General features: G+C 46.1%; 2 protein-coding genes and 1 pseudogene across 2 annotated transcripts in view; 1 reads left to right on the top strand and 2 right to left on the bottom strand.

Annotated features, from left to right (window-relative positions):
- LOC139463766 (uncharacterized) overlaps positions 1 to 18,701 on the top strand; it is a 272,927-nt pseudogene that overhangs the window by 156,405 nt on the left and 97,821 nt on the right.
- LOC139463761 (uncharacterized) overlaps positions 1 to 18,701 on the bottom strand; it is a 70,172-nt gene that overhangs the window by 8,595 nt on the left and 42,876 nt on the right. Inside the window, exons 15-27 of the mRNA XM_071245047.1 lie at positions 17,772 to 17,841; positions 17,525 to 17,641; positions 15,613 to 15,762; positions 15,384 to 15,514; positions 14,046 to 14,207; positions 13,735 to 13,825; positions 12,215 to 12,314; positions 10,191 to 10,285; positions 9,049 to 9,147; positions 8,479 to 8,546; positions 7,777 to 7,993; positions 4,974 to 5,135; positions 3,143 to 3,186 (exon numbers count right to left, since the gene is read on the bottom strand). Of these exons, the coding sequence (XP_071101148.1) occupies positions 3,143 to 3,186; positions 4,974 to 5,135; positions 7,777 to 7,993; positions 8,479 to 8,546; positions 9,049 to 9,147; positions 10,191 to 10,285; positions 12,215 to 12,314; positions 13,735 to 13,825; positions 14,046 to 14,207; positions 15,384 to 15,514; positions 15,613 to 15,762; positions 17,525 to 17,641; positions 17,772 to 17,841 (1,506 nt within the window). The remainder of the gene's footprint in view (positions 1 to 3,142; positions 3,187 to 4,973; positions 5,136 to 7,776; positions 7,994 to 8,478; positions 8,547 to 9,048; positions 9,148 to 10,190; positions 10,286 to 12,214; positions 12,315 to 13,734; positions 13,826 to 14,045; positions 14,208 to 15,383; positions 15,515 to 15,612; positions 15,763 to 17,524; positions 17,642 to 17,771; positions 17,842 to 18,701) is intronic.
- On the bottom strand, positions 5,280 to 7,772 carry LOC139464103 (mucin-3B-like; the record flags this gene model as incomplete). Its single annotated transcript, XM_071245646.1, has 3 exons — positions 5,280 to 6,297; positions 6,331 to 6,645; positions 6,751 to 7,772. Coding segments are annotated over 3 exons (2,355 nt in total), but the record flags the coding sequence as incomplete, so codon positions are not given.

Raw genomic sequence — 18,701 nt, 5'->3', positions numbered from 1 at the left:
TTAGTGTCCTGACTGTCAGTAGCAGTGTCTTAGTGACCTTCCTGTCAGCAGCAGTGTCTTAGTGTCCTGACTGTCAGTAGCAGTGTCTTAGTGTCCTGGCTGTCAGCAGCAGTGTCTTAGTGTACCTGGCTGTCAGCAGCAGTGTCTTAGTGTCCTGACTGTCAGTAGCAGTGTCTTAGTGTACCTGGCTGTCAGCAGCAGTGTCTTAGTGTCCTGACTGTCAGTAGCAGTGTCTTAGTGACCTTCCTGTCAGCAGCAGTGTCTTAGTGACCTTCCTGTCAGCAGCAGTGTCTTAGTGTCCTGACTGTCAGTAGCAGTGTCTTAGTGTCCTGGCTGTCAGCAGCAGTGTCTTAGTGTCCTGACTGTCAGTAGCAGTGTCTTAGTGACCTTCCTGTCAGCAGCAGTGTCTTAGTGTCCTTCCTGTCAGCAGCAGTGTCTTAGTGTCCTGACTGTCAGTAGCAGTGTCTTAGTGTCCTGACTGTCAGTAGCAGTGTCTTAGTGTACCTGGCTGTCAGTAGCAGTGTCTTAGTGTCCTGACTGTCAGTAGCAGTGTCTTAGTGTCCTTCCTGTCAGCAGCAGTGTCTTAGTGTACCTGGCTGTCAGTAGCAGTGTCTTAGTGTCCTGACTGTCAGTAGCAGTGTCTTAGTGACCTTCCTGTCAGCAGCAGTGTCTTAGTGACCTTCCTGTCAGCAGCAGTGTCTTAGTGTCCTGACTGTCAGTAGCAGTGTCTTAGTGTCCTGGCTGTCAGCAGCAGTGTCTTAGTGTCCTGACTGTCAGCAGCAGTGTCTTAGTGTCCTGGCTGTCAGTAGCAGTGTCTTAGTGTCCTGGCTGTCAGCAGCAGTGTCTTAGTGTCCTGGCTGTCAGCAGCAGTGTCTTAGTGACCTTCCTGTCAGCAGCAGTGTCTTAGTGACCTTCCTGTCAGCAGCAGTGTCTTAGTGTCCTTCCTGTCAGCAGCAGTGTCTTAGTGTCCTGACTGTCAGTAGCAGTGTCTTAGTGTCCTGACTGTCAGTAGCAGTGTCTTAGTGTCCTGACTGTCAGTAGCAGTGTCTTAGTGTCCTTCCTGTCAGCAGCAGTGTCTTAGTGTCCTTCCTGTCAGCAGCAGTGTCTTAGTGTCCTGACTGTCAGTAGCAGTGTCTTAGTGTCCTGACTGTCAGTAGCAGTGTCTTAGTGTACCTGGCTGTCAGTAGCAGTGTCTTAGTGTCCTGACTGTCAGTAGCAGTGTCTTAGTGTCCTTCCTGTCAGCAGCAGTGTCTTAGTGTACCTGGCTGTCAGTAGCAGTGTCTTAGTGTCCTGACTGTCAGTAGCAGTGTCTTAGTGACCTTCCTGTCAGCAGCAGTGTCTTAGTGACCTTCCTGTCAGCAGCAGTGTCTTAGTGTCCTGACTGTCAGTAGCAGTGTCTTAGTGTCCTGGCTGTCAGCAGCAGTGTCTTAGTGTCCTGACTGTCAGCAGCAGTGTCTTAGTGTCCTGGCTGTCAGTAGCAGTGTCTTAGTGTCCTGGCTGTCAGCAGCAGTGTCTTAGTGTCCTGGCTGTCAGCAGCAGTGTCTTAGTGACCTTCCTGTCAGCAGCAGTGTCTTAGTGACCTTCCTGTCAGCAGCAGTGTCTTAGTGTCCTGGCTGTCAGCAGCAGTGTCTTAGTGTCCTGACTGTCAGTAGCAGTGTCTTAGTGTCCTGGCTGTCAGCAGCAGTGTCTTAGTGTCCTGACTGTCAGTAGCAGTGTCTTAGTGTCCTGACTGTCAGTAGCAGTGTCTTAGTGTCCTGGCTGTCAGTAGCAGTGTCTTAGTGTCCTGGCTGTCAGTAGCAGTGTCTTAGTGTACCTGGCTGTCAGCAGCAGTGTCTTAGTGTCCTGACTGTCAGCAGCAGTGTCTTAGTGTCCTGACTGTCAGTAGCAGTGTCTTAGTGTACCTGACTGTCAGCAGCAGTGTCTTAGTGTCCTGACTGTCAGTAGCAGTGTCTTAGTGTCCTGACTGTCAGTAGCAGTGTCTTAGTGTCCTGACTGTCAGTAGCAGTGTCTTAGTGTCCTGACTGTCAGCAGCAGTGTCTTAGTGTCCTGACTGTCAGTAGCAGTGTCTTAGTGTACCTGGCTGTCAGTAGCAGTGTCTTAGTGTCCTGACTGTCAGTAGCAGTGTCTTAGTGACCTTCCTGTCAGCAGCAGTGTCTTAGTGACCTTCCTGTCAGCAGCAGTGTCTTAGTGTCCTGGCTGTCAGCAGCAGTGTCTTAGTGTCCTGACTGTCAGTAGCAGTGTCTTAGTGTCCTGACTGTCAGTAGCAGTGTCTTAGTGACCTTCCTGTCAGCAGCAGTGTCTTAGTGACCTTCCTGTCAGCAGCAGTGTCTTAGTGTCCTGGCTGTCAGCAGCAGTGTCTTAGTGTCCTGACTGTCAGTAGCAGTGTCTTAGTGTCCTGACTGTCAGTAGCAGTGTCTTAGTGTCCTGGCTGTCAGCAGCAGTGTCTTAGTGTACCGGACTGTCAGCAGCAGTGTCTTAGTGTCCTGGCTGTCAGTAGCAGTGTCTTAGTGTACCTGGCTGTCAGCAGCAGTGTCTTAGTGTCCTGACTGTCAGTAGCAGTGTCTTAGTGTACCTGACTGTCAGCAGCAGTGTCTTAGTGTCCTGACTGTCAGTAGCAGTGTCTTAGTGTACCTGACTGTCAGCAGCAGTGTCTTAGTGTCCTTCCTGTCAGCAGCAGTATCTTAGTGTCCTGACTGTCAGTAGCAGTGTCTTAGTGTACCTGACTGTCAGCAGCAGTGTCTTAGTGACCTTCCTGTCAGCAGCAGTGTCTTAGTGACCTTCCTGTCAGCAGCAGTGTCTTAGTGTCCTGACTGTCAGCAGCAGTGTCTTAGTGTCCTGACTGTCAGCAGCAGTGTCTTAGTGTCCTGACTGTCAGCAGCAGAGTACCAAAGCTGTCGCTTATATGTTAAGTTTTGCATTCACATCTCATGATCTGATACCCATCAGTTGCTGGGTGAACAGAGGCATACTTTGAACAAAGTCACTTGCTTCTTGGGAAGCCCTAGGAACTTTAGAAGTCAAGCTTACCAGCGCTGTCATGAATCCACCTACACTCCATGACCAACACCAACTTGGCCTGATTTGTGACCCGTGCATTGCGCAGAGGACCACATGTCACACCTTCCATACAAAATCCACCTACCTTGGATCAAGACTCTGCAAGTTACTCAGGTAGCTGTGACTTTCCTGAAAAATATCAATGCACACAAAGTATAATCATAATTTGATTTCATATATTATAGTCAAATTATCAGTGTACTATAAACATCATTTCTCTGATCACGTCTCTATAATCTTTATGTGCAAACTTTACTGCATATTGGTCATGGGATTTAAACTTCACAATTCTTCACTACAGAAAATCATAAATTAGACAGTGTTACTGTCTGGCAGAGCCATCCCCTGGTCTGGTTCAAAGTTAGATCTCTCCACCTATTCGATAAATCTGTGTGTAGGGGAGACGTGTTGAATCTAGTGTAGGTGAGATGTGTTGAATCTAGTGTAGGTGAGAGGTGTTTAATCTATTGTAGGGTAGATGTGTTGAATCTAGTGTAGGTGAGAGGTGCTGAATCTAGTGTAGGGGAGACGTGTTGAATCTAGTGTAGGTGAGAGGTGTTGAATCTAGTGTAGGTGAAGGTGTTGAATCTAGTTTAGGTGAGATGTGTTGAATCTGGTGTAGGTGAGAGGTGTTGAATCTAGTGTAGTTGACAGGTGTTGAGTCTAGTGTAGGTGAGAGGTGTTGAATCTAGTGTAGGTGAGAGATGTTGAATTTAGTGTAGGTGAGAGGTGCTGAATCTGGTGTAGGTGAGAGATGAAGAATCTGGTGTAGGTGAGAGGTGTTGAATCTAGTGTAGGTGAGATGTGTTGAATCTAGTGTAGGTGAGAGGTGTTGAATCTAGTGTAGTTGACAGGTGTTGAGTCTAGTGTAGGTGAAAGGTGTTGAATCTAGTGTAGGTGAGAGATGTTGAATCTAGTGTAGGTGAGAGGTGTTGAATCTAGTGTAGGTGAGAGGTGTTGAATCTAGTGTAGTTGAGAGGTGTTGAATCTAGTGTAGGTGAGAGGTGTTGAATCTAGTGTAGGTGAGAGGTGTTGAATCTAGTGTAGGTAAGAGATGTTGAATCTAGTGTAGGTGAGAGATGTTGAATCTAGTGTAGTGAAATGTGTTGAATTTAGTGTAGGTGAGAGGTGTTGAATCTAGTGTAGTTGAGAGGTGTTAAATCTAGTGTAGTTGAGAGGTGTTGAATCTAGTGTAGGTGAGAGGTGTTGAATCTAGTGTAGGTGAGAGATGTTGAATCTAGTGTAGGTGAGAGATGTTGAATCTAGTGTAGGTGAGAGATGTTGAATCTAGTGTAGGTAAGAGATGTTGAATCTAGTGTAGGTGAGAGATGTTGAATCTAGTGTAGTGAAATGTGTTGAATCTAGTATAGGTGAGAGGTGTTGAATCTAGTGTAGTTGAGAGGTGTTAAATCTAGTGTAGGTGAGAGGTGTTGAATCTAGTGTAGGTGAGAGATGTTGAATCTAGTGTAGGAGAGATGTGTTGAATCTAGTGTAGGTGAGAGGTGTTGAATCTAGTGTAGATGAAAGGGGTTGAATCTAGTGTAGGTGAGAGGTATTGAATCTAGTGTAGATGAGAGGTGTTGAATCTAGTGTAGGTGAGAGGTGTTGAATCTAGTGTAGGTGAGAGATGTTGAATCTAGTGTAGGTGAGAGATGTTGAATCTAGTGATAGGTGAGAGGTGTTGAATATAGTGTAGGTGAGGGATGTTGAATCTAGTGTAGGTGAGATGTGTTGAATCTGGTGTAGTGAGAGGTGTTGAATCTAGCATAGGTGAGAGGTGTTGAATATAGTGTAGGTAAGGGATGTTGAATCTAGTGTAGGTGAGAGGTGTTGAATAAAGTGTAGGTGAGAGGTGTTGAATATAGTGTAGGTGAGGGATGTTGAATCTAGTGTAGGTGAAAGGTGTGAAGTGTTACCTGTATGTCTGCTGTGAGGAAGCGACAGCCTGTCATACAGCGGGTGTACACCTCCAGCACCTGGTCCTGGTCCACTGCCACGCCATCCAGCTCCTTCACAACGCTCAGCTCATCGGAGGCCACCACCTCATCCGACCTCGTCTCCTCATGGAGCTGCCTTAACTGGAAATAAACATTGCCAAAAGTTGCTCTGAGCACAGATGAGGGAACCATGGGGGGGACCGTGTACCTGGTGTAGGAGGGGACCATGTACCTGGTGTAAGAGGGGACCGTGTACCTGGTGTAGGAGGGGACCGTGTACCTGGTGTAGGAGGGGACAGTGTACCTGGTGTAGGAGGGGACCGTGTACCTGGTGTAGGAGGGGACCGTGTACCTGGTGTAGGAGGGGACAGTGTACCTGGTGTAGGAGGGGACCGTGTACCTGGTGTAGGAGGGGACCATGAACCTGGTGTAGGAGGGGACAGTGTACCTGGTGTAGGAGGGGACCATGAACCTGGTGTACCTGGTGTACCTGGTGTAGGAGGGGACCATGAACCTGGTGTAGGAGGGGACAGTGTACCTGGTGTAGGAGGGGACCGTGTACCTGGTGTAGGAGGGGACCGTGTACCTGGTGTAGGAGGGGACAGTGTACCTGGTGTAGGAGGGGACCGTGTACCTGGTGTAGGAGGGGACAGTGTACCTGGTGTAGGAGGGGACCGTGTACCTGGTGTAGGAGGGGACAGTGTACCTGGTGTAGGAGGGGACCATGAACCTGGTGTACCTGGTGTACCTGGTGTAGGAAGGGACAGTGTACCTGGTGTAGGAGGGGACAGTGTACCTGGTGTAGGAGGGGACCGTGTACCTGGTGTAGGAGGGGACAGTGTACCTGGTGTAGGAGGGGACCGTGTACCTGGTGTAGGAGGGGACAGTGTACCTGGTGTAGGAGGGGACCATGAACCTGGTGTAGGAGGGGACCGTGTACCTGGTGTAGGAGGGGACCATGTACCTGGTGTAGGAGGGGACAGTGTACCTGGTGTAGGAGGGGACCATGTACCTGGTGTAGGAGGGGACCGTGTACCTGGTGTAGGAGGGGACCGTGTACCTGGTGTAGGAGGGGACCGTGTACCTGGTGTACCTGGTGTAGGAGGGGACCGTGTACCTGGTGTAGGAGGGGACCGTGTACCTGGTGTACCTGGTGTAGGAGGGGACCGTGTACCTGGTGTACCTGGTGTAGGAGGGGACCATGTACCTGGTGTAGGAGGGGACCGTGTACCTGGTGTAGGAGGGGACCGTGTACGTGGTGTAGGAGGGGACCATGAACCTGGTGTAGGAGGGGACAGTGTACCTGGTGTAGGAGGGGACCATGAACCTGGTGTACCTGGTGTACCTGGTGTAGGAGGGGACCGTGTACCTGGTGTAGGAGGGGACCGTGTACCTGGTGTAGGAGGGGACCGTGTACCTGGTGTAGGAGGGGACCATGAACCTGGTGTAGGAGGGGACAGTGTACCTGGTGTAGGAGGGGACCGTGTACCTGGTGTAGGAGGGGACAGTGTACCTGGTGTAGGAGGGGACCGTGTACCTGGTGTAGGAGGGGACCGTGTACCTGGTGTAGGAGGGGACCATGTACCTGGTGTACCTGGTGTAGGAGGGGACCGTGTACCTGGTGTAGGAGGGGACCATGAACCTGGTGTACCTGGTGTACCTGGTGTAGGAGGGGACCGTGTACCTGGTGTAGGAGGGGACCGTGTACCTGGTGTAGGAGGGGACCGTGTACCTGGTGTAGGAGGGGACCATGAACCTGGTGTAGGAGGGGACAGTGTACCTGGTGTAGGAGGGGACCGTGTACCTGGTGTAGGAGGGGACAGTGTACCTGGTGTAGGAGGGGACCGTGTACCTGGTGTAGGAGGGGACCGTGTACCTGGTGTAGGAGGGGACCATGTACCTGGTGTACCTGGTGTAGGAGGGGACCGTGTACCTGGTGTAGGAGGGGACCGTGTACCTGGTGTAGGAGGGGACCGTGTACCTGGTGTAGGAGGGGACCATGTACCTGGTGTAGGAGGGGACAGTGTACCTGGTGTAGGAGGGGACCGTGTACCTGGTGTAGGAGGGGACCGTGTATCTGGTGTAGGAGGGGACCATGTACCTGGTGTAGGAGGGGACCGTGTACCTGGTGTAGGAGGGGACCGTGTACCTGGTGTAGGAGGGGACCGTGTACCTGGTGTACCTGGTGTAGGAGGGGACAGTGTACCTGGTGTAGGAGGGGACCGTGTACCTGGTGTAGGAGGGGACCGTGTGCCTGGTGTAGGAGGGGACCGTGTATCTGGTGTAGGAGGGGACCGTGTACCTGGTGTAGGAGGGGACCGTGTACCTGGTGTAGGAGGGGACCGTGTACGTGGTGTAGGAGGGGACCGTGTACGTGGTGTAGGAGGGGACAGTGTACCTGGTGTAGGAGGGGACCGTGTACCTGGTGTAGGAGGGGACCGTGTACCTGGTGTAAGAGGGGACCGTGTACCTGGTGTAGGAGGGGACCGTGTACCTGGTGTAGGAGGGGACCGTGTACCTGGTGTAGGAGGGGACCGTGTACCTGGTGTAGGAGGGGACCGTGTACCTGGTGTAGGAGGGGACCGTGTACCTGATGTAGGAGGGGACCGTGTACCTGGTGTAGGAGGGGACAGTGTACCTGGTGTAGGAGGGGACCGTGTACCTGGTGTAGGAGGGGACCGTGTACCTGGTGTAGGAGGGGACCATGAACCTGGTGTAGGAGGGGACCGTGTACCTGGTGTAGGAGGGGACAGTGTACCTGGTGTAGGAGGGGACCGTGTACCTGGTGTATAAGGTGCTGGAACTGCTGGAGACTGTCCTCCTCTGCCAGGCCCTTGGAGCTGATGACAGAGAGGGCCTTATCCAGGTTACTGGCATCGAACTCAGCATCAGTTGCCATGTTCACCAGGAAGTTGTCCTTTGAGGCAGACACCTCACGGGCAATTCTCAGTAAGATTGTTGTAATTTGCAACAGTAGCTGTTGTGGACTGAAGTTGTATCTGAAACAAATCAGCATCAAGCAGAAATTGGTTGAGTATATTTATACTATATTTAAAGTGTTACATAGTGGCCAGACATATGTAAGCTACCTATCTTTAGATATACAGGGCATGAGGTATGACAAGACGAAATGAACACAGACCTTAAGTTTGTTTGTTTGTTGCTTTATTCCAACTATACCATGTAACTCTAGAAGCCTGTTCTTGCTAGACAGTTGTTGACATTATGAGCTAGATCCAATGATGACATGCAATCAGCCCAATCACTAAGCTTGACCAGCGGCTCTGACTTAGTCACCTGACCAGCAGTCGAGTGTGGGACCTGTTCTAACCAGGGTTCTCAAGTGGGTACAGCCCTATTGAATTCCACTATATTATTGTACTAGGTCATATCACATAGCATACAGGTGTACTTCTGAAGTCTGAACACTCCAGTGTTCCACTCATTATGATAAACACAGCCCTATGAACTCTTCACGACTCACTTCTCAAAGTCTTTCACCTTGTAATCCTTTGCTTTGGATCCACATAGAGATTCTAAGAACCCACAGATCTGAAAACAAGTACACAGTACACATTATAGCTTGACCTAGCTGTTGTAGCACTAGGAACATGTAGAACAATGATGATGAAGAATATTACAAAATGACTTTGTATATAAAATCATCACTGAGAACTCTTTACACTTTAACAGAAATATTAAGATTAATACCAATACTCTTCCACATGTATCAGCCCTTTACCCCTATACCAGTGGCTTCACAATCAGAGGGTTCGTATCCCTAGCAGGTAAGGTTAAACATTCTCATGACTTCATTTACACAAATAATCTCAGTGTGAGAAAAGTGTAAGCCTACAGATAAATCAGAGAAACAATGGCTATGAGACCAGAAGCTGGGACGAGACAACATGGCGCCCCTGGTCACGTTCATCCTGAGACGTGCCAGCATCCCCTGGGATTCCAAGACAGATCCCCACTCACCACTGATGCTGCTCACGTTCATCTTCAGACATGCATAACATCCCCTAGGATTCCAAGACAGATCCCCACTCACCACTGATGCTGCTCTCTTGGCTAGTGGTTGTCGTGTGAAGCATCTCGCCACCTCCTCGGCTCTCGTCAACAGGTCAATAAACTCCAGAGTCTGGTTAGCCTGGGGGATATGATCAGGTTGTTCTTCCATAACTCATTATTAGGTGACATTCAGACAACTGCATTATTACACTACCATGACTTTGACAAAATACTTGATTCTGATTAGTCAATCCAAACTTTCAAATCACAATTTATTAACAACTTGGACTGAAATGTCTGTGCATTGCTGAAGCTAATATCTTCAGGACAATACTTATTTCTCTATCACCTTTTGAAATGAGGATATTCTGTAGGTTACTCATTACAGCGATGCAGTACGTACACTATTCAAAATATGTGTGACAGGAACATTTTGCAGCGAACACAATAGAAATTGGCTAAGAGATCTTAGGAACAAGGGTGAGTCCAAAATGAGGCCTTCTCTGTCTCCAAGTGCGACCCTACATGTAGTGCATCACAAAGAACAGAGTGATGCGAGTCAAGCTGACATCCTACTCCGAACATTGGACTCAACCCACACCAAATTCCTCATCACCTAACACGGAGACTCACAGTGGACACTTAGTTCTGTCATGATAGAGTGGAAATACACATACAGCACTGCGCTTTAAATGTAATGTTTGGTGAACATGCAAGGTGAAATCGGTGTAGTTTCTTAGCCATGTGAACATGTCTGAATATTTTCATACTAATATTTCAAAGTTATAAGCAACTTGACAATTTCCAGTTTCAGTTATCCTACTTCCTCATCGCTGTCAAATCTAAATGTTACACAACTCTACATTGAAAAGACACCATGTTTATCACCTAAGTGACATGTAAGTTTCACAAAGCTGCTAAATATCTGTTAAAGACATAACAATAAGGTTACCAAACAACTGTCTCCGAACACAATAATTAAGACTTAAGAAATGTTAATCGAGGCCTTGAAAACTAGACACAAGCACTGAGTTTTGTTCCGGGAAAACATCATTAACACACAGTATGTAGGGACCACGTATGGTTTTACAAGTTAGCAGCTGTTGGGGCATCTACTTGTGTGACAGACAACCAAGCAACAGGAAACACAGATACATGGGATTCAGGCATTGTGTTGTGTACCATGGCCATGAATCCTTTCCCCACGTGTTCCTCGTTCTTCAGGAAGTGTTCCTTGTCCTTCTTCTCCTGCAGAGACAGAGCATTCCACTCAGGTTCTGAAACATGGCCGATCACCTCCATTATTACATACTCCAATTTTATACAATGCAGTTCGAAAAGGCACTAGAGGTCAGTTATCAATGTCCACACACAAGGGGTATTTGATGATGAATGTCTGAATGGCTGAACAACAAGTTGGTAGACAAATCCAGTTAGATGGTATTGTTGGTGATGGAAATCATACCTCATATCAACCCTCACCATATATTTATCTGCCCACAGACCGTAAAAATAATATCATTTAATCATAACATACCCAGGGTGAATTGCTTGGATTCCATCTCCCATTATCACATACCCAGGGTGTATTGCTAGGATCTCATCTCCCATTATCACATACCCAGGGTGAATTGCTTGGATTCCATCTCCCATTATAACATACCCAGGGTGAATTGCTTGGATTCCATCTCCCATTATCACATACCCAGGGTGTATTGCTTGGATTCCATCTCCCATTATCACATACCCAGGGTGTATTGCTAGGATCTCATCTCCCATTATCACATACCCAGGGTGAATTGCTTGGATTCCATCTCCCATTATAACATACCCAGGGTGAATTGCTTGGATTCCATCTCCCATTATCACATACCCAGGGTGAATTGCTTGGATTCCATCTCCCATTATCACATACCCAGGGTGTATTGCTAGGATCTCATCTCCCATTATCACATACCCAGGGTGAATTGCTTGGATTCCATCTCCCATTATCACATACCCAGGGTGTATTGCTAGGATCTCATCTCCCATTATCACATACCCAGGGTGTATTGCTAGGATCTCATCTCCCATTATCACATACCCAGGGTGTAATGCTAGGATCTCATCTCCCATTATCACATACCCAGGGTGTATTTCTAGGATCTCATTTCTCATTATCACATACCCAGGGTGTATTGCTAGGATCTCATCTCCCATTATCACATACCCATGGTGAATTGCTAGGATCTCATCTCCCATTATCACATACCCAGGATGTATTGCTAGGATCTCATCTCCCATTATCACATACCCAGGGTGTATTGCTAGGATCTCATCTCCCATTATCACATACCCAGGGTATATTGCTAGGATCTCATCTCCCATTATCACATACCCAGGGTGTATTGCTAGTATCTTATCTCCCATTATCACATACCCAGGGTGTTATGCTAGGACCTCATCTCCCATTATCACATACCCAGGGTGTATTGCTAGGATCTCATCTCCCATTATCACATACCCAGGGTGCATTGCTAGGATCTCATCTCCCATTATCACATACCCAGGGTGTAATGCTAGGATCTCATCTCCCATTATCACATACCCAGGGTGCATTGCTAGGATCTCATCTCCCATTATCACATACCCAGGGTGTATTGCTAGGATCTCATCTCCCATTATCACATACCCAGGGTGTATTGCTAGGATCTCATCTCCCATTATCACATACCCAGGGTGCATTGCTAGGATCTCATCTCCCATTATCACATACCCAGGGTGCATTGCTAGGATCTCATCTCCCATTATCACATACCCAGGGTGCATTGCTAGGATCTCATCTCCCATTATCACATACCCAGGGTGCATTGCTAGGATCTCATCTCCCATTATCACATACCCAGGGTGCATTGCTAGGATCTCATCTCCCATTATCACATACCCAGGGTGCATTGCTAGGATCTCATCTCCCATTATCACATACCCAGGGTGCATTGCTAGGATCTCATCTCCCATTATCACATACCCAGGGTGTATTTCTAGGATCTCATTTCTCATTATCACATACCCAGGGTGTATTGCTAGGATCTCATCTCCCATTATCACATACCCAGGGTGTATTGATCTCATCAATACACTGGTTGACACAATATTCCTACTTGCACCAACCTTACATTAAGTGCTTTTTAACTTATCATTGTTATTTATTGTCATGAATTGAATACCATTCTGTTTGGCCACTTCAATCTTCTTGATGTTGGCAAGCCGGGAGAGACTGTCGTGGAGCATGTACAGTAGTGTGTCTAGGATGGCTCCCAGGAAGTTCTGGCAACAGCAGTCAGCAGAATATTGAACTTGTGAGACTTAGCTTCTAGCTACAACATGCAGTAAGAATGTGACAGCACATACATGTCAGGTTTTTATGGCATGGATTGTTGTTCATGCTTTCTACCACTTGTTTGTTTGACCTGATTTTATTACAGGTCACTATCATTTGTAGCATTGTTAACAAAATCCAGAATTTTGCAAACAAATATATAATATATTTCAACGTGCTTAGATGGTAAGGTCATATTGTCTATTGAATTTGTCTGCGGTCATTGTGCCCTTCCATCAGGCAAGATTTTCTGGCTGCAACTTCTTAACATTGGCATTCATGAGCTGATAGCATTTTCAGGTGAACCAGCAGGAAAATCCATAAAGTAATGTGCTTCTTGTTAAACCAGTGTTCTGTGAACGCTGATGTATGGGATCGGGCATTTTCCTGCTGTAGCCAAAATGGAATGTTACTTTGTCCTATGGCAGGCTCTAAGAGGCCTTACTGAAGAATTTGACAATACTTTTCTGTGTTAATGTTAGCCTCCACAAAGATAAGGAGAGTGACTCCCACCATAGAGTTATCACCATGCACTTTCAGGCACAGAGGAAAGTTTGGAACCCTATTCATGTACATTCCTCCTCTCGGACATATTTTTCAGAGGTCTTGAAGAACTGGAACAGTCACTCATCTGTAAGAATCACATTAGCCAAACTTTCAGTGACTTTACCGCCACATCAGGACAGTCACTTCTAGTAGAGTTCTACTAACTGTCCATTCTGATGTCAAAGACCCCCTCTTCTCCCAATATCCAAAGCAAGTTGTTTTTAGGAAAACATCAGTTGAGTGATGGCAACAGGGCACGATGCATTACTGCCTGAGCCAAACTTCTTTAGATTACTGTAGACAGTAGCAAGAGGAATGACAGTCATGCTATAAAACTTGCAATTTTGAACAAATGTGTACATATAATAGGGACGGTTTCTTTTGTCAAAATCTGACGTTCGAGGATCCGTGAAGATACCGTCTGCTCGTGTGACCATCATGTGACTAGCCCTAACAACAAGGGAGATGACTCTGCAGATCACCATGTGAAGCTATACAAATTTTCATTGATTAAAACATTGTTATCAATCTTTTAATTGTATACGATTTATTTCCGGATTTTTTTGCACAATACTATAGCTGTAACACTGTTAATGGTGCTGTCACTCAAGCACTGATCGTTCCGACACACGAATTTACAAGCCACCATGATAAAGTAGTAATGTTGCAGGCTGTGCTATACAATATTCTGACACATCAATTTTCAACACATGGTCGACTGAAACAAAAATCTGCAAGTGAGTAATGGAACTGACAACCTCTTCAAAGTAGCACAAGCCCTACATTTCCCAGGTTCCTGTGTGAGCGCACAAACACTCCTACCTGAAATATCTCCTTCTCACACTGCTGGACGATGGATGTCCGGCAATCAGCCCTCCTCCACAGGTGTTCGATTAGTTTGCCAATCTCAGATCTGACATCAGAAACATACGAGTCAGACATTTGGGAGACTCTGGTGTCATGGGTTAAGATCAAGAGCCAAACCATATGTTCCTCTTAACAACACTCTAGAAGCAGAAGGTTGTGTTAGTGACTAAATATCATGAATTAGGTTCATATGTCCCCTCTACACCATTTACTGACTACTGACTACTCTCCATTTATATGACAAAGTTGTGAGGATTAATTCTCACCTTGCCGAGTATTTGTCAAACTCATCCTTGTCCACATCCAGGCCCTCAACGACATCAACGCTGACATAGGTTCTGAGGAGAGCTGGGCCCAGCTGGTTCTGTACAGATGGACATGTCTCCACCATCGCAGCCAGGTCAGACATCAGACCGGAGCCCCATCCTCTGTGTACACAAGACACCATTACATAGAGTCAGACATTAGACCTCTGTCACAAGCTCCATGTACACAACACGCTATTACATAGAGTCAGACCTCTGTCACAAGCTCCATGTACACAACACGCTATTACATAGAGTCAGACCTCTGTCACAAGCTCCATGGACACAAGACACTATTACATAGAGTCAGACATCAGACCTCTGTCACAAGCTCCATGTACACAACACGCTATTACATAGAGTCAGACCTCTGTCACAAGCTCCATGTACACAACACGCTATTACCTAGAGTAAGACCTCTGTCACAAGCTCCATGGACACAAGACACCCTTACATAGAGTCAGACCTCTGTCACAACCTCCATGTACACAAGACACCATTACATAGAGTCAGACATCAGACAACTGTCAAAACCTCTATGTACACAAGACACCATTACATAGAGTCAGACATCAGACCACTGTCAAAACCTCCATGTACACAAGACACCATTACATAGAGTTAGAACTCTGTCACAACCTCCATGTACACAAGACACCATTACATAGAGTTAGAACTCTGTCACAACCTCCATGTACACAAGACACCATTACATAGAGTTAGAACTCTGTCACAACCTCCATGTACACAACACGCTATTACATAGAGTTAGAACTCTGTCCCAACCTCCATGTACACAAGACACCATTACATAGAGTCAGACATCAGACCTCTGTCACAAACTCCATGTACACAAGACACAACCCAAACTCTCATTTCATATATGCTACTTTTAACACTTGAGCACATATACTATTATAATACATAATACATGAAAGGAGTGATCTTGTCCCTTATATGACCCCAGTGAAGATTTACTGAAATTACTTTTAGAAATCAGTCATGATTAATAATTACAAGGAAAATTCTTTATCTGAGTCATCTCAGCATCTTCTCATTCTATGGAGGATCACTTGGCTGTGACAGCAAGTACAGCGCTGCCATGCCTGTCTGGGGTGTGGCTTGCTTCACCAGGATGAGGGGGACACTCAGGTAACGAGCTAATCAGGGTATCGTTGTCTTGACATATCTTTATAGATATTGACCATGTTGATATTGGTTTGTCACTGATGACGATTTAAGAAGTTAAATGCTCTACTATCACCCCAGAATTATCTAGAAACAACATGGTACCTATACCTTGAACTTTGCCTTTTAGATGAGTTGACAAACTGGAGCAAACAGGAGACCATCTTACTGGCAGGGATAGGACCAGGCATGAGGTCAGGCCTCTCCAGAAGACTCACACAGCAGTCAACAAAGGTTGAGATCTGTGGACAGAGCATAGAGGGTGTAATACAGGTCCTCAACAATGATACATGTTACTGCATTTACAGGTCCATAGGTACTGGTATCCATGGAAACTCACTGAAAGACCCTGTAAAATTCCCTTGTGGACATGGACTGCATGGGTGGCGACAAACCGGAACCAGATGGCCATATCCTTCACACAGAACTCTGGTATCATGGCAAAAGCTTTCTTCTGTGCCTTCACTTTCTCCTCCTCCTTACATGATCCCTAGGAAAGAACAAGAAATCTAGTAAATGTAGCAAATGTGTAATGGCAACACAGGTGATACATATTAACGTGTCTGATCAAGGATATTTTGATAACTTATGTGGAACTAGATGGAAACTAGAAATGTGTTTGCAGTTCATATAAACAGAAGCAGTCCCAACCAACCCCACCATTTCCTGAATGTCCCAAAACTCTACCATCAGAAACATATATCATGAGCCATTTTGACCTCTCCACACCAGGTGACAGTCCACATCAGCGACAGTCCACACCAGGTGACAGTCCACACCAGGTGACAATCAGCGACAGTCCACACCAGGTGACAGTCCACACCAGGTGACAGTCCACACCAGGTGACAGTCCACACCTGGTGACAGTCCACACCAGATGACAGTCCACATCAGGTGACAGTCCACACCAGGTGACAGTCCACACCAGGTGACAAATCACATCAGGTGACAGTCTACACCAGGTGACAGTCCACACCAGGTGACAGTCCACACCAGGTGACAGTCCACATCAGGTGACAGTCCACACCAGATGACAGTCCACACCAGGTGACAGTCCACATCAGGTGACAGTCCACACCAGGTGACAGTCCACACCAGGTGACAGTCCACATCAGGTGACAGTCTACACCAGGTGACAGTCCACACCAGGTGACAGTCCACACCAGGTGACAGTCCACACCAGGTGACAGTCCACATCAGGTGACAGTCCACATCAGGTGACAGTCCTCACCAGGTGACAGTCCACACCAGGTGACAAATCACATCACTTCCGGTTTTGGAAAACACATTGTCAGTGCAGTAGTAGATCATTTAAACAGAAAAGACTATACCTCTACCTACCATAATAACAAAGTAATAAGCACAACCAGTTCAATAATGTCACTTACAGTTTGGGAAAAAAACACACGCCCAATGCAGCACAACATTGAAAGAGAAGAAGAACATGCCTCAAGCTACTGTAACAACCAAGTTATGAACACTTCCAGTTTGATGACCTTGGCTTTCAATTTCTGCCATGAACTGGATAGAGATCATGTATACATACAGTTTTGTCAAATTTCATCCATTAATGCTCAAGATATTATGTATCCACAAGCTTATTGGGACATCTGTTTTCCACTGAGATACCCTGACCTTCAATGTCATGCAATCACTTGCAAGAACGTAACTTTCTGCAAACTATGGTTGTGTGACAAATAAGAATTTTCCATACCATGCTAACATTATTTCCCGAATGAAACTATTTACAAATAATTTCATGAGTGAATCACCCTCAAAGCTACCCAAACCTTTAAACAGACATTACACATGACAGGTATTGACATAAATATGGACGGTCAAACATAAGTGATTGGATGATGCTTAGATTTATCATGAATTAATCTGAAATTTCATGAAATTTAAAACTTTTTTCACAGTTTGACCTTCAGTGACCTTAACCACAGACGGAGGTCACACAAAAGTTGATAGGATTGAGACTCCACCGTAAGAGTTCATGTGTACTAAGTTTACCCAAATTCCATTCACAAATCTTCAAGTTGTCACACACACAAGCTTTATTTATTCCCAGTTCATATTGAGTGACTGGTACCGCTCTGCTCATCCAATCATATGTCAGAAATATTCTCCAAGGGTATATAGGAAGTCTACCATCTGTCATTAGAGTGTGGTTGGAAAAACCAATTGCAGTGGCAGTCAGTTCAAATTCCAGCAAACAGCGCTGCTTAACAATGGTAATGAATGGCACTGACCTCTCCAGCTACCTTCAAAAGATTCTGCAGCAGTTGAGCCTGACAGAGATAGAACATTGTGACACTACGGACAAGTTCCTGGTCACACAGACAGGCATCCCACATCAGCGTCAGCAACTGAAACAGATGCAGGTGACTAACATAGACTACAGGGACTACAGATGAACAGATGCATGGCACCAGCATTTGAATGTACATAATGACATCTAACTGCAATAGAGAGATAAATACTTTTCTGTTTACTTACAACATGCTGGTTGCGTACCTCCTCTTCAAGATTGCTTCCCTTTACAGCCTCCATTTTCAACTGCAGGTCTCTGCAAAGAAACATTACAAAGATATGTTCATAAAATGTCAAGTACTTACTTACTTACTTACTTTGGAGATTTAACGTGCGCTTTCCGACTGATGCGTATTTCACACACGGGCCCGGCCAGGCCATTTAATGTGTTTCCGAAAGGGGCGAAGGTGGCCTGTGCAACCCTAAGAGGGGGCTTTAGGGGTTGCTTATATAGAATTTGGGAATTTTGAGATTTGGAATAGATGCCGATGGGGTTGGGGAGGAGAACTAAGGTAGCTGGGTATGGTGGATGTTTGTGTGTTTATGTAATTTTGATTTGGTGGATTATAGTGTTTTTAGATGCGTTTTATTAGTTCCGTTTTGATTAAGAATACGCCTAAGGCCTTGAAGTTTTCTAGTTTATTTTGTGGGTTTAGTATTGCTTCTAGAGTGAGAGCCTTGTTTAGATTGAGGGTGGTTTGTAATGCGGCTTGATGTGTTAGGTAGTGTGTGCAGTGGATGAGTGCGTGTTCTGGGGTTTCTAGTTGTTTGCAATGTGGGCAGTTACCTGTAGTGTGTTTTTTTATTTGTTTTAGGTGGTTATTTAGGTTGGTGTGTCCTGTTTGGAGTTTAGTGATTACTCTGTCGATTTTTTTTGATGGATGGAGAATTTTTGGTTTGGTTAGTGGTTTGCTGAGCACTTTTTTGATTTGGCTATTTGAGTTTAGATAAAGGTTATGCCATTTTCTGGTGATTTTTTGCTTGTTTACACTTTTAATTTCTGATTTTGAGATGGGTAAGTTTAAGCTTATTTCTGGGATTTTGAGGGATAGTTTAGCTGCTTTATCTGTGTTTTCATTACCGTATATTCCTACGTGGGCGGGGATCCACAAGAAG

The sequence above is a fragment of the Haliotis cracherodii genome, unplaced genomic scaffold (genome assembly GCF_022045235.1).
Source record: "Haliotis cracherodii isolate W230 unplaced genomic scaffold, xgHalCrac1.p SCAF_16, whole genome shotgun sequence".
Taxonomy (NCBI): domain Eukaryota; kingdom Metazoa; phylum Mollusca; class Gastropoda; order Lepetellida; family Haliotidae; genus Haliotis; species Haliotis cracherodii.
Note: the sequence above shows the minus strand (reverse complement) of the source record. Positions and strands in the feature narration are given on the sequence as shown.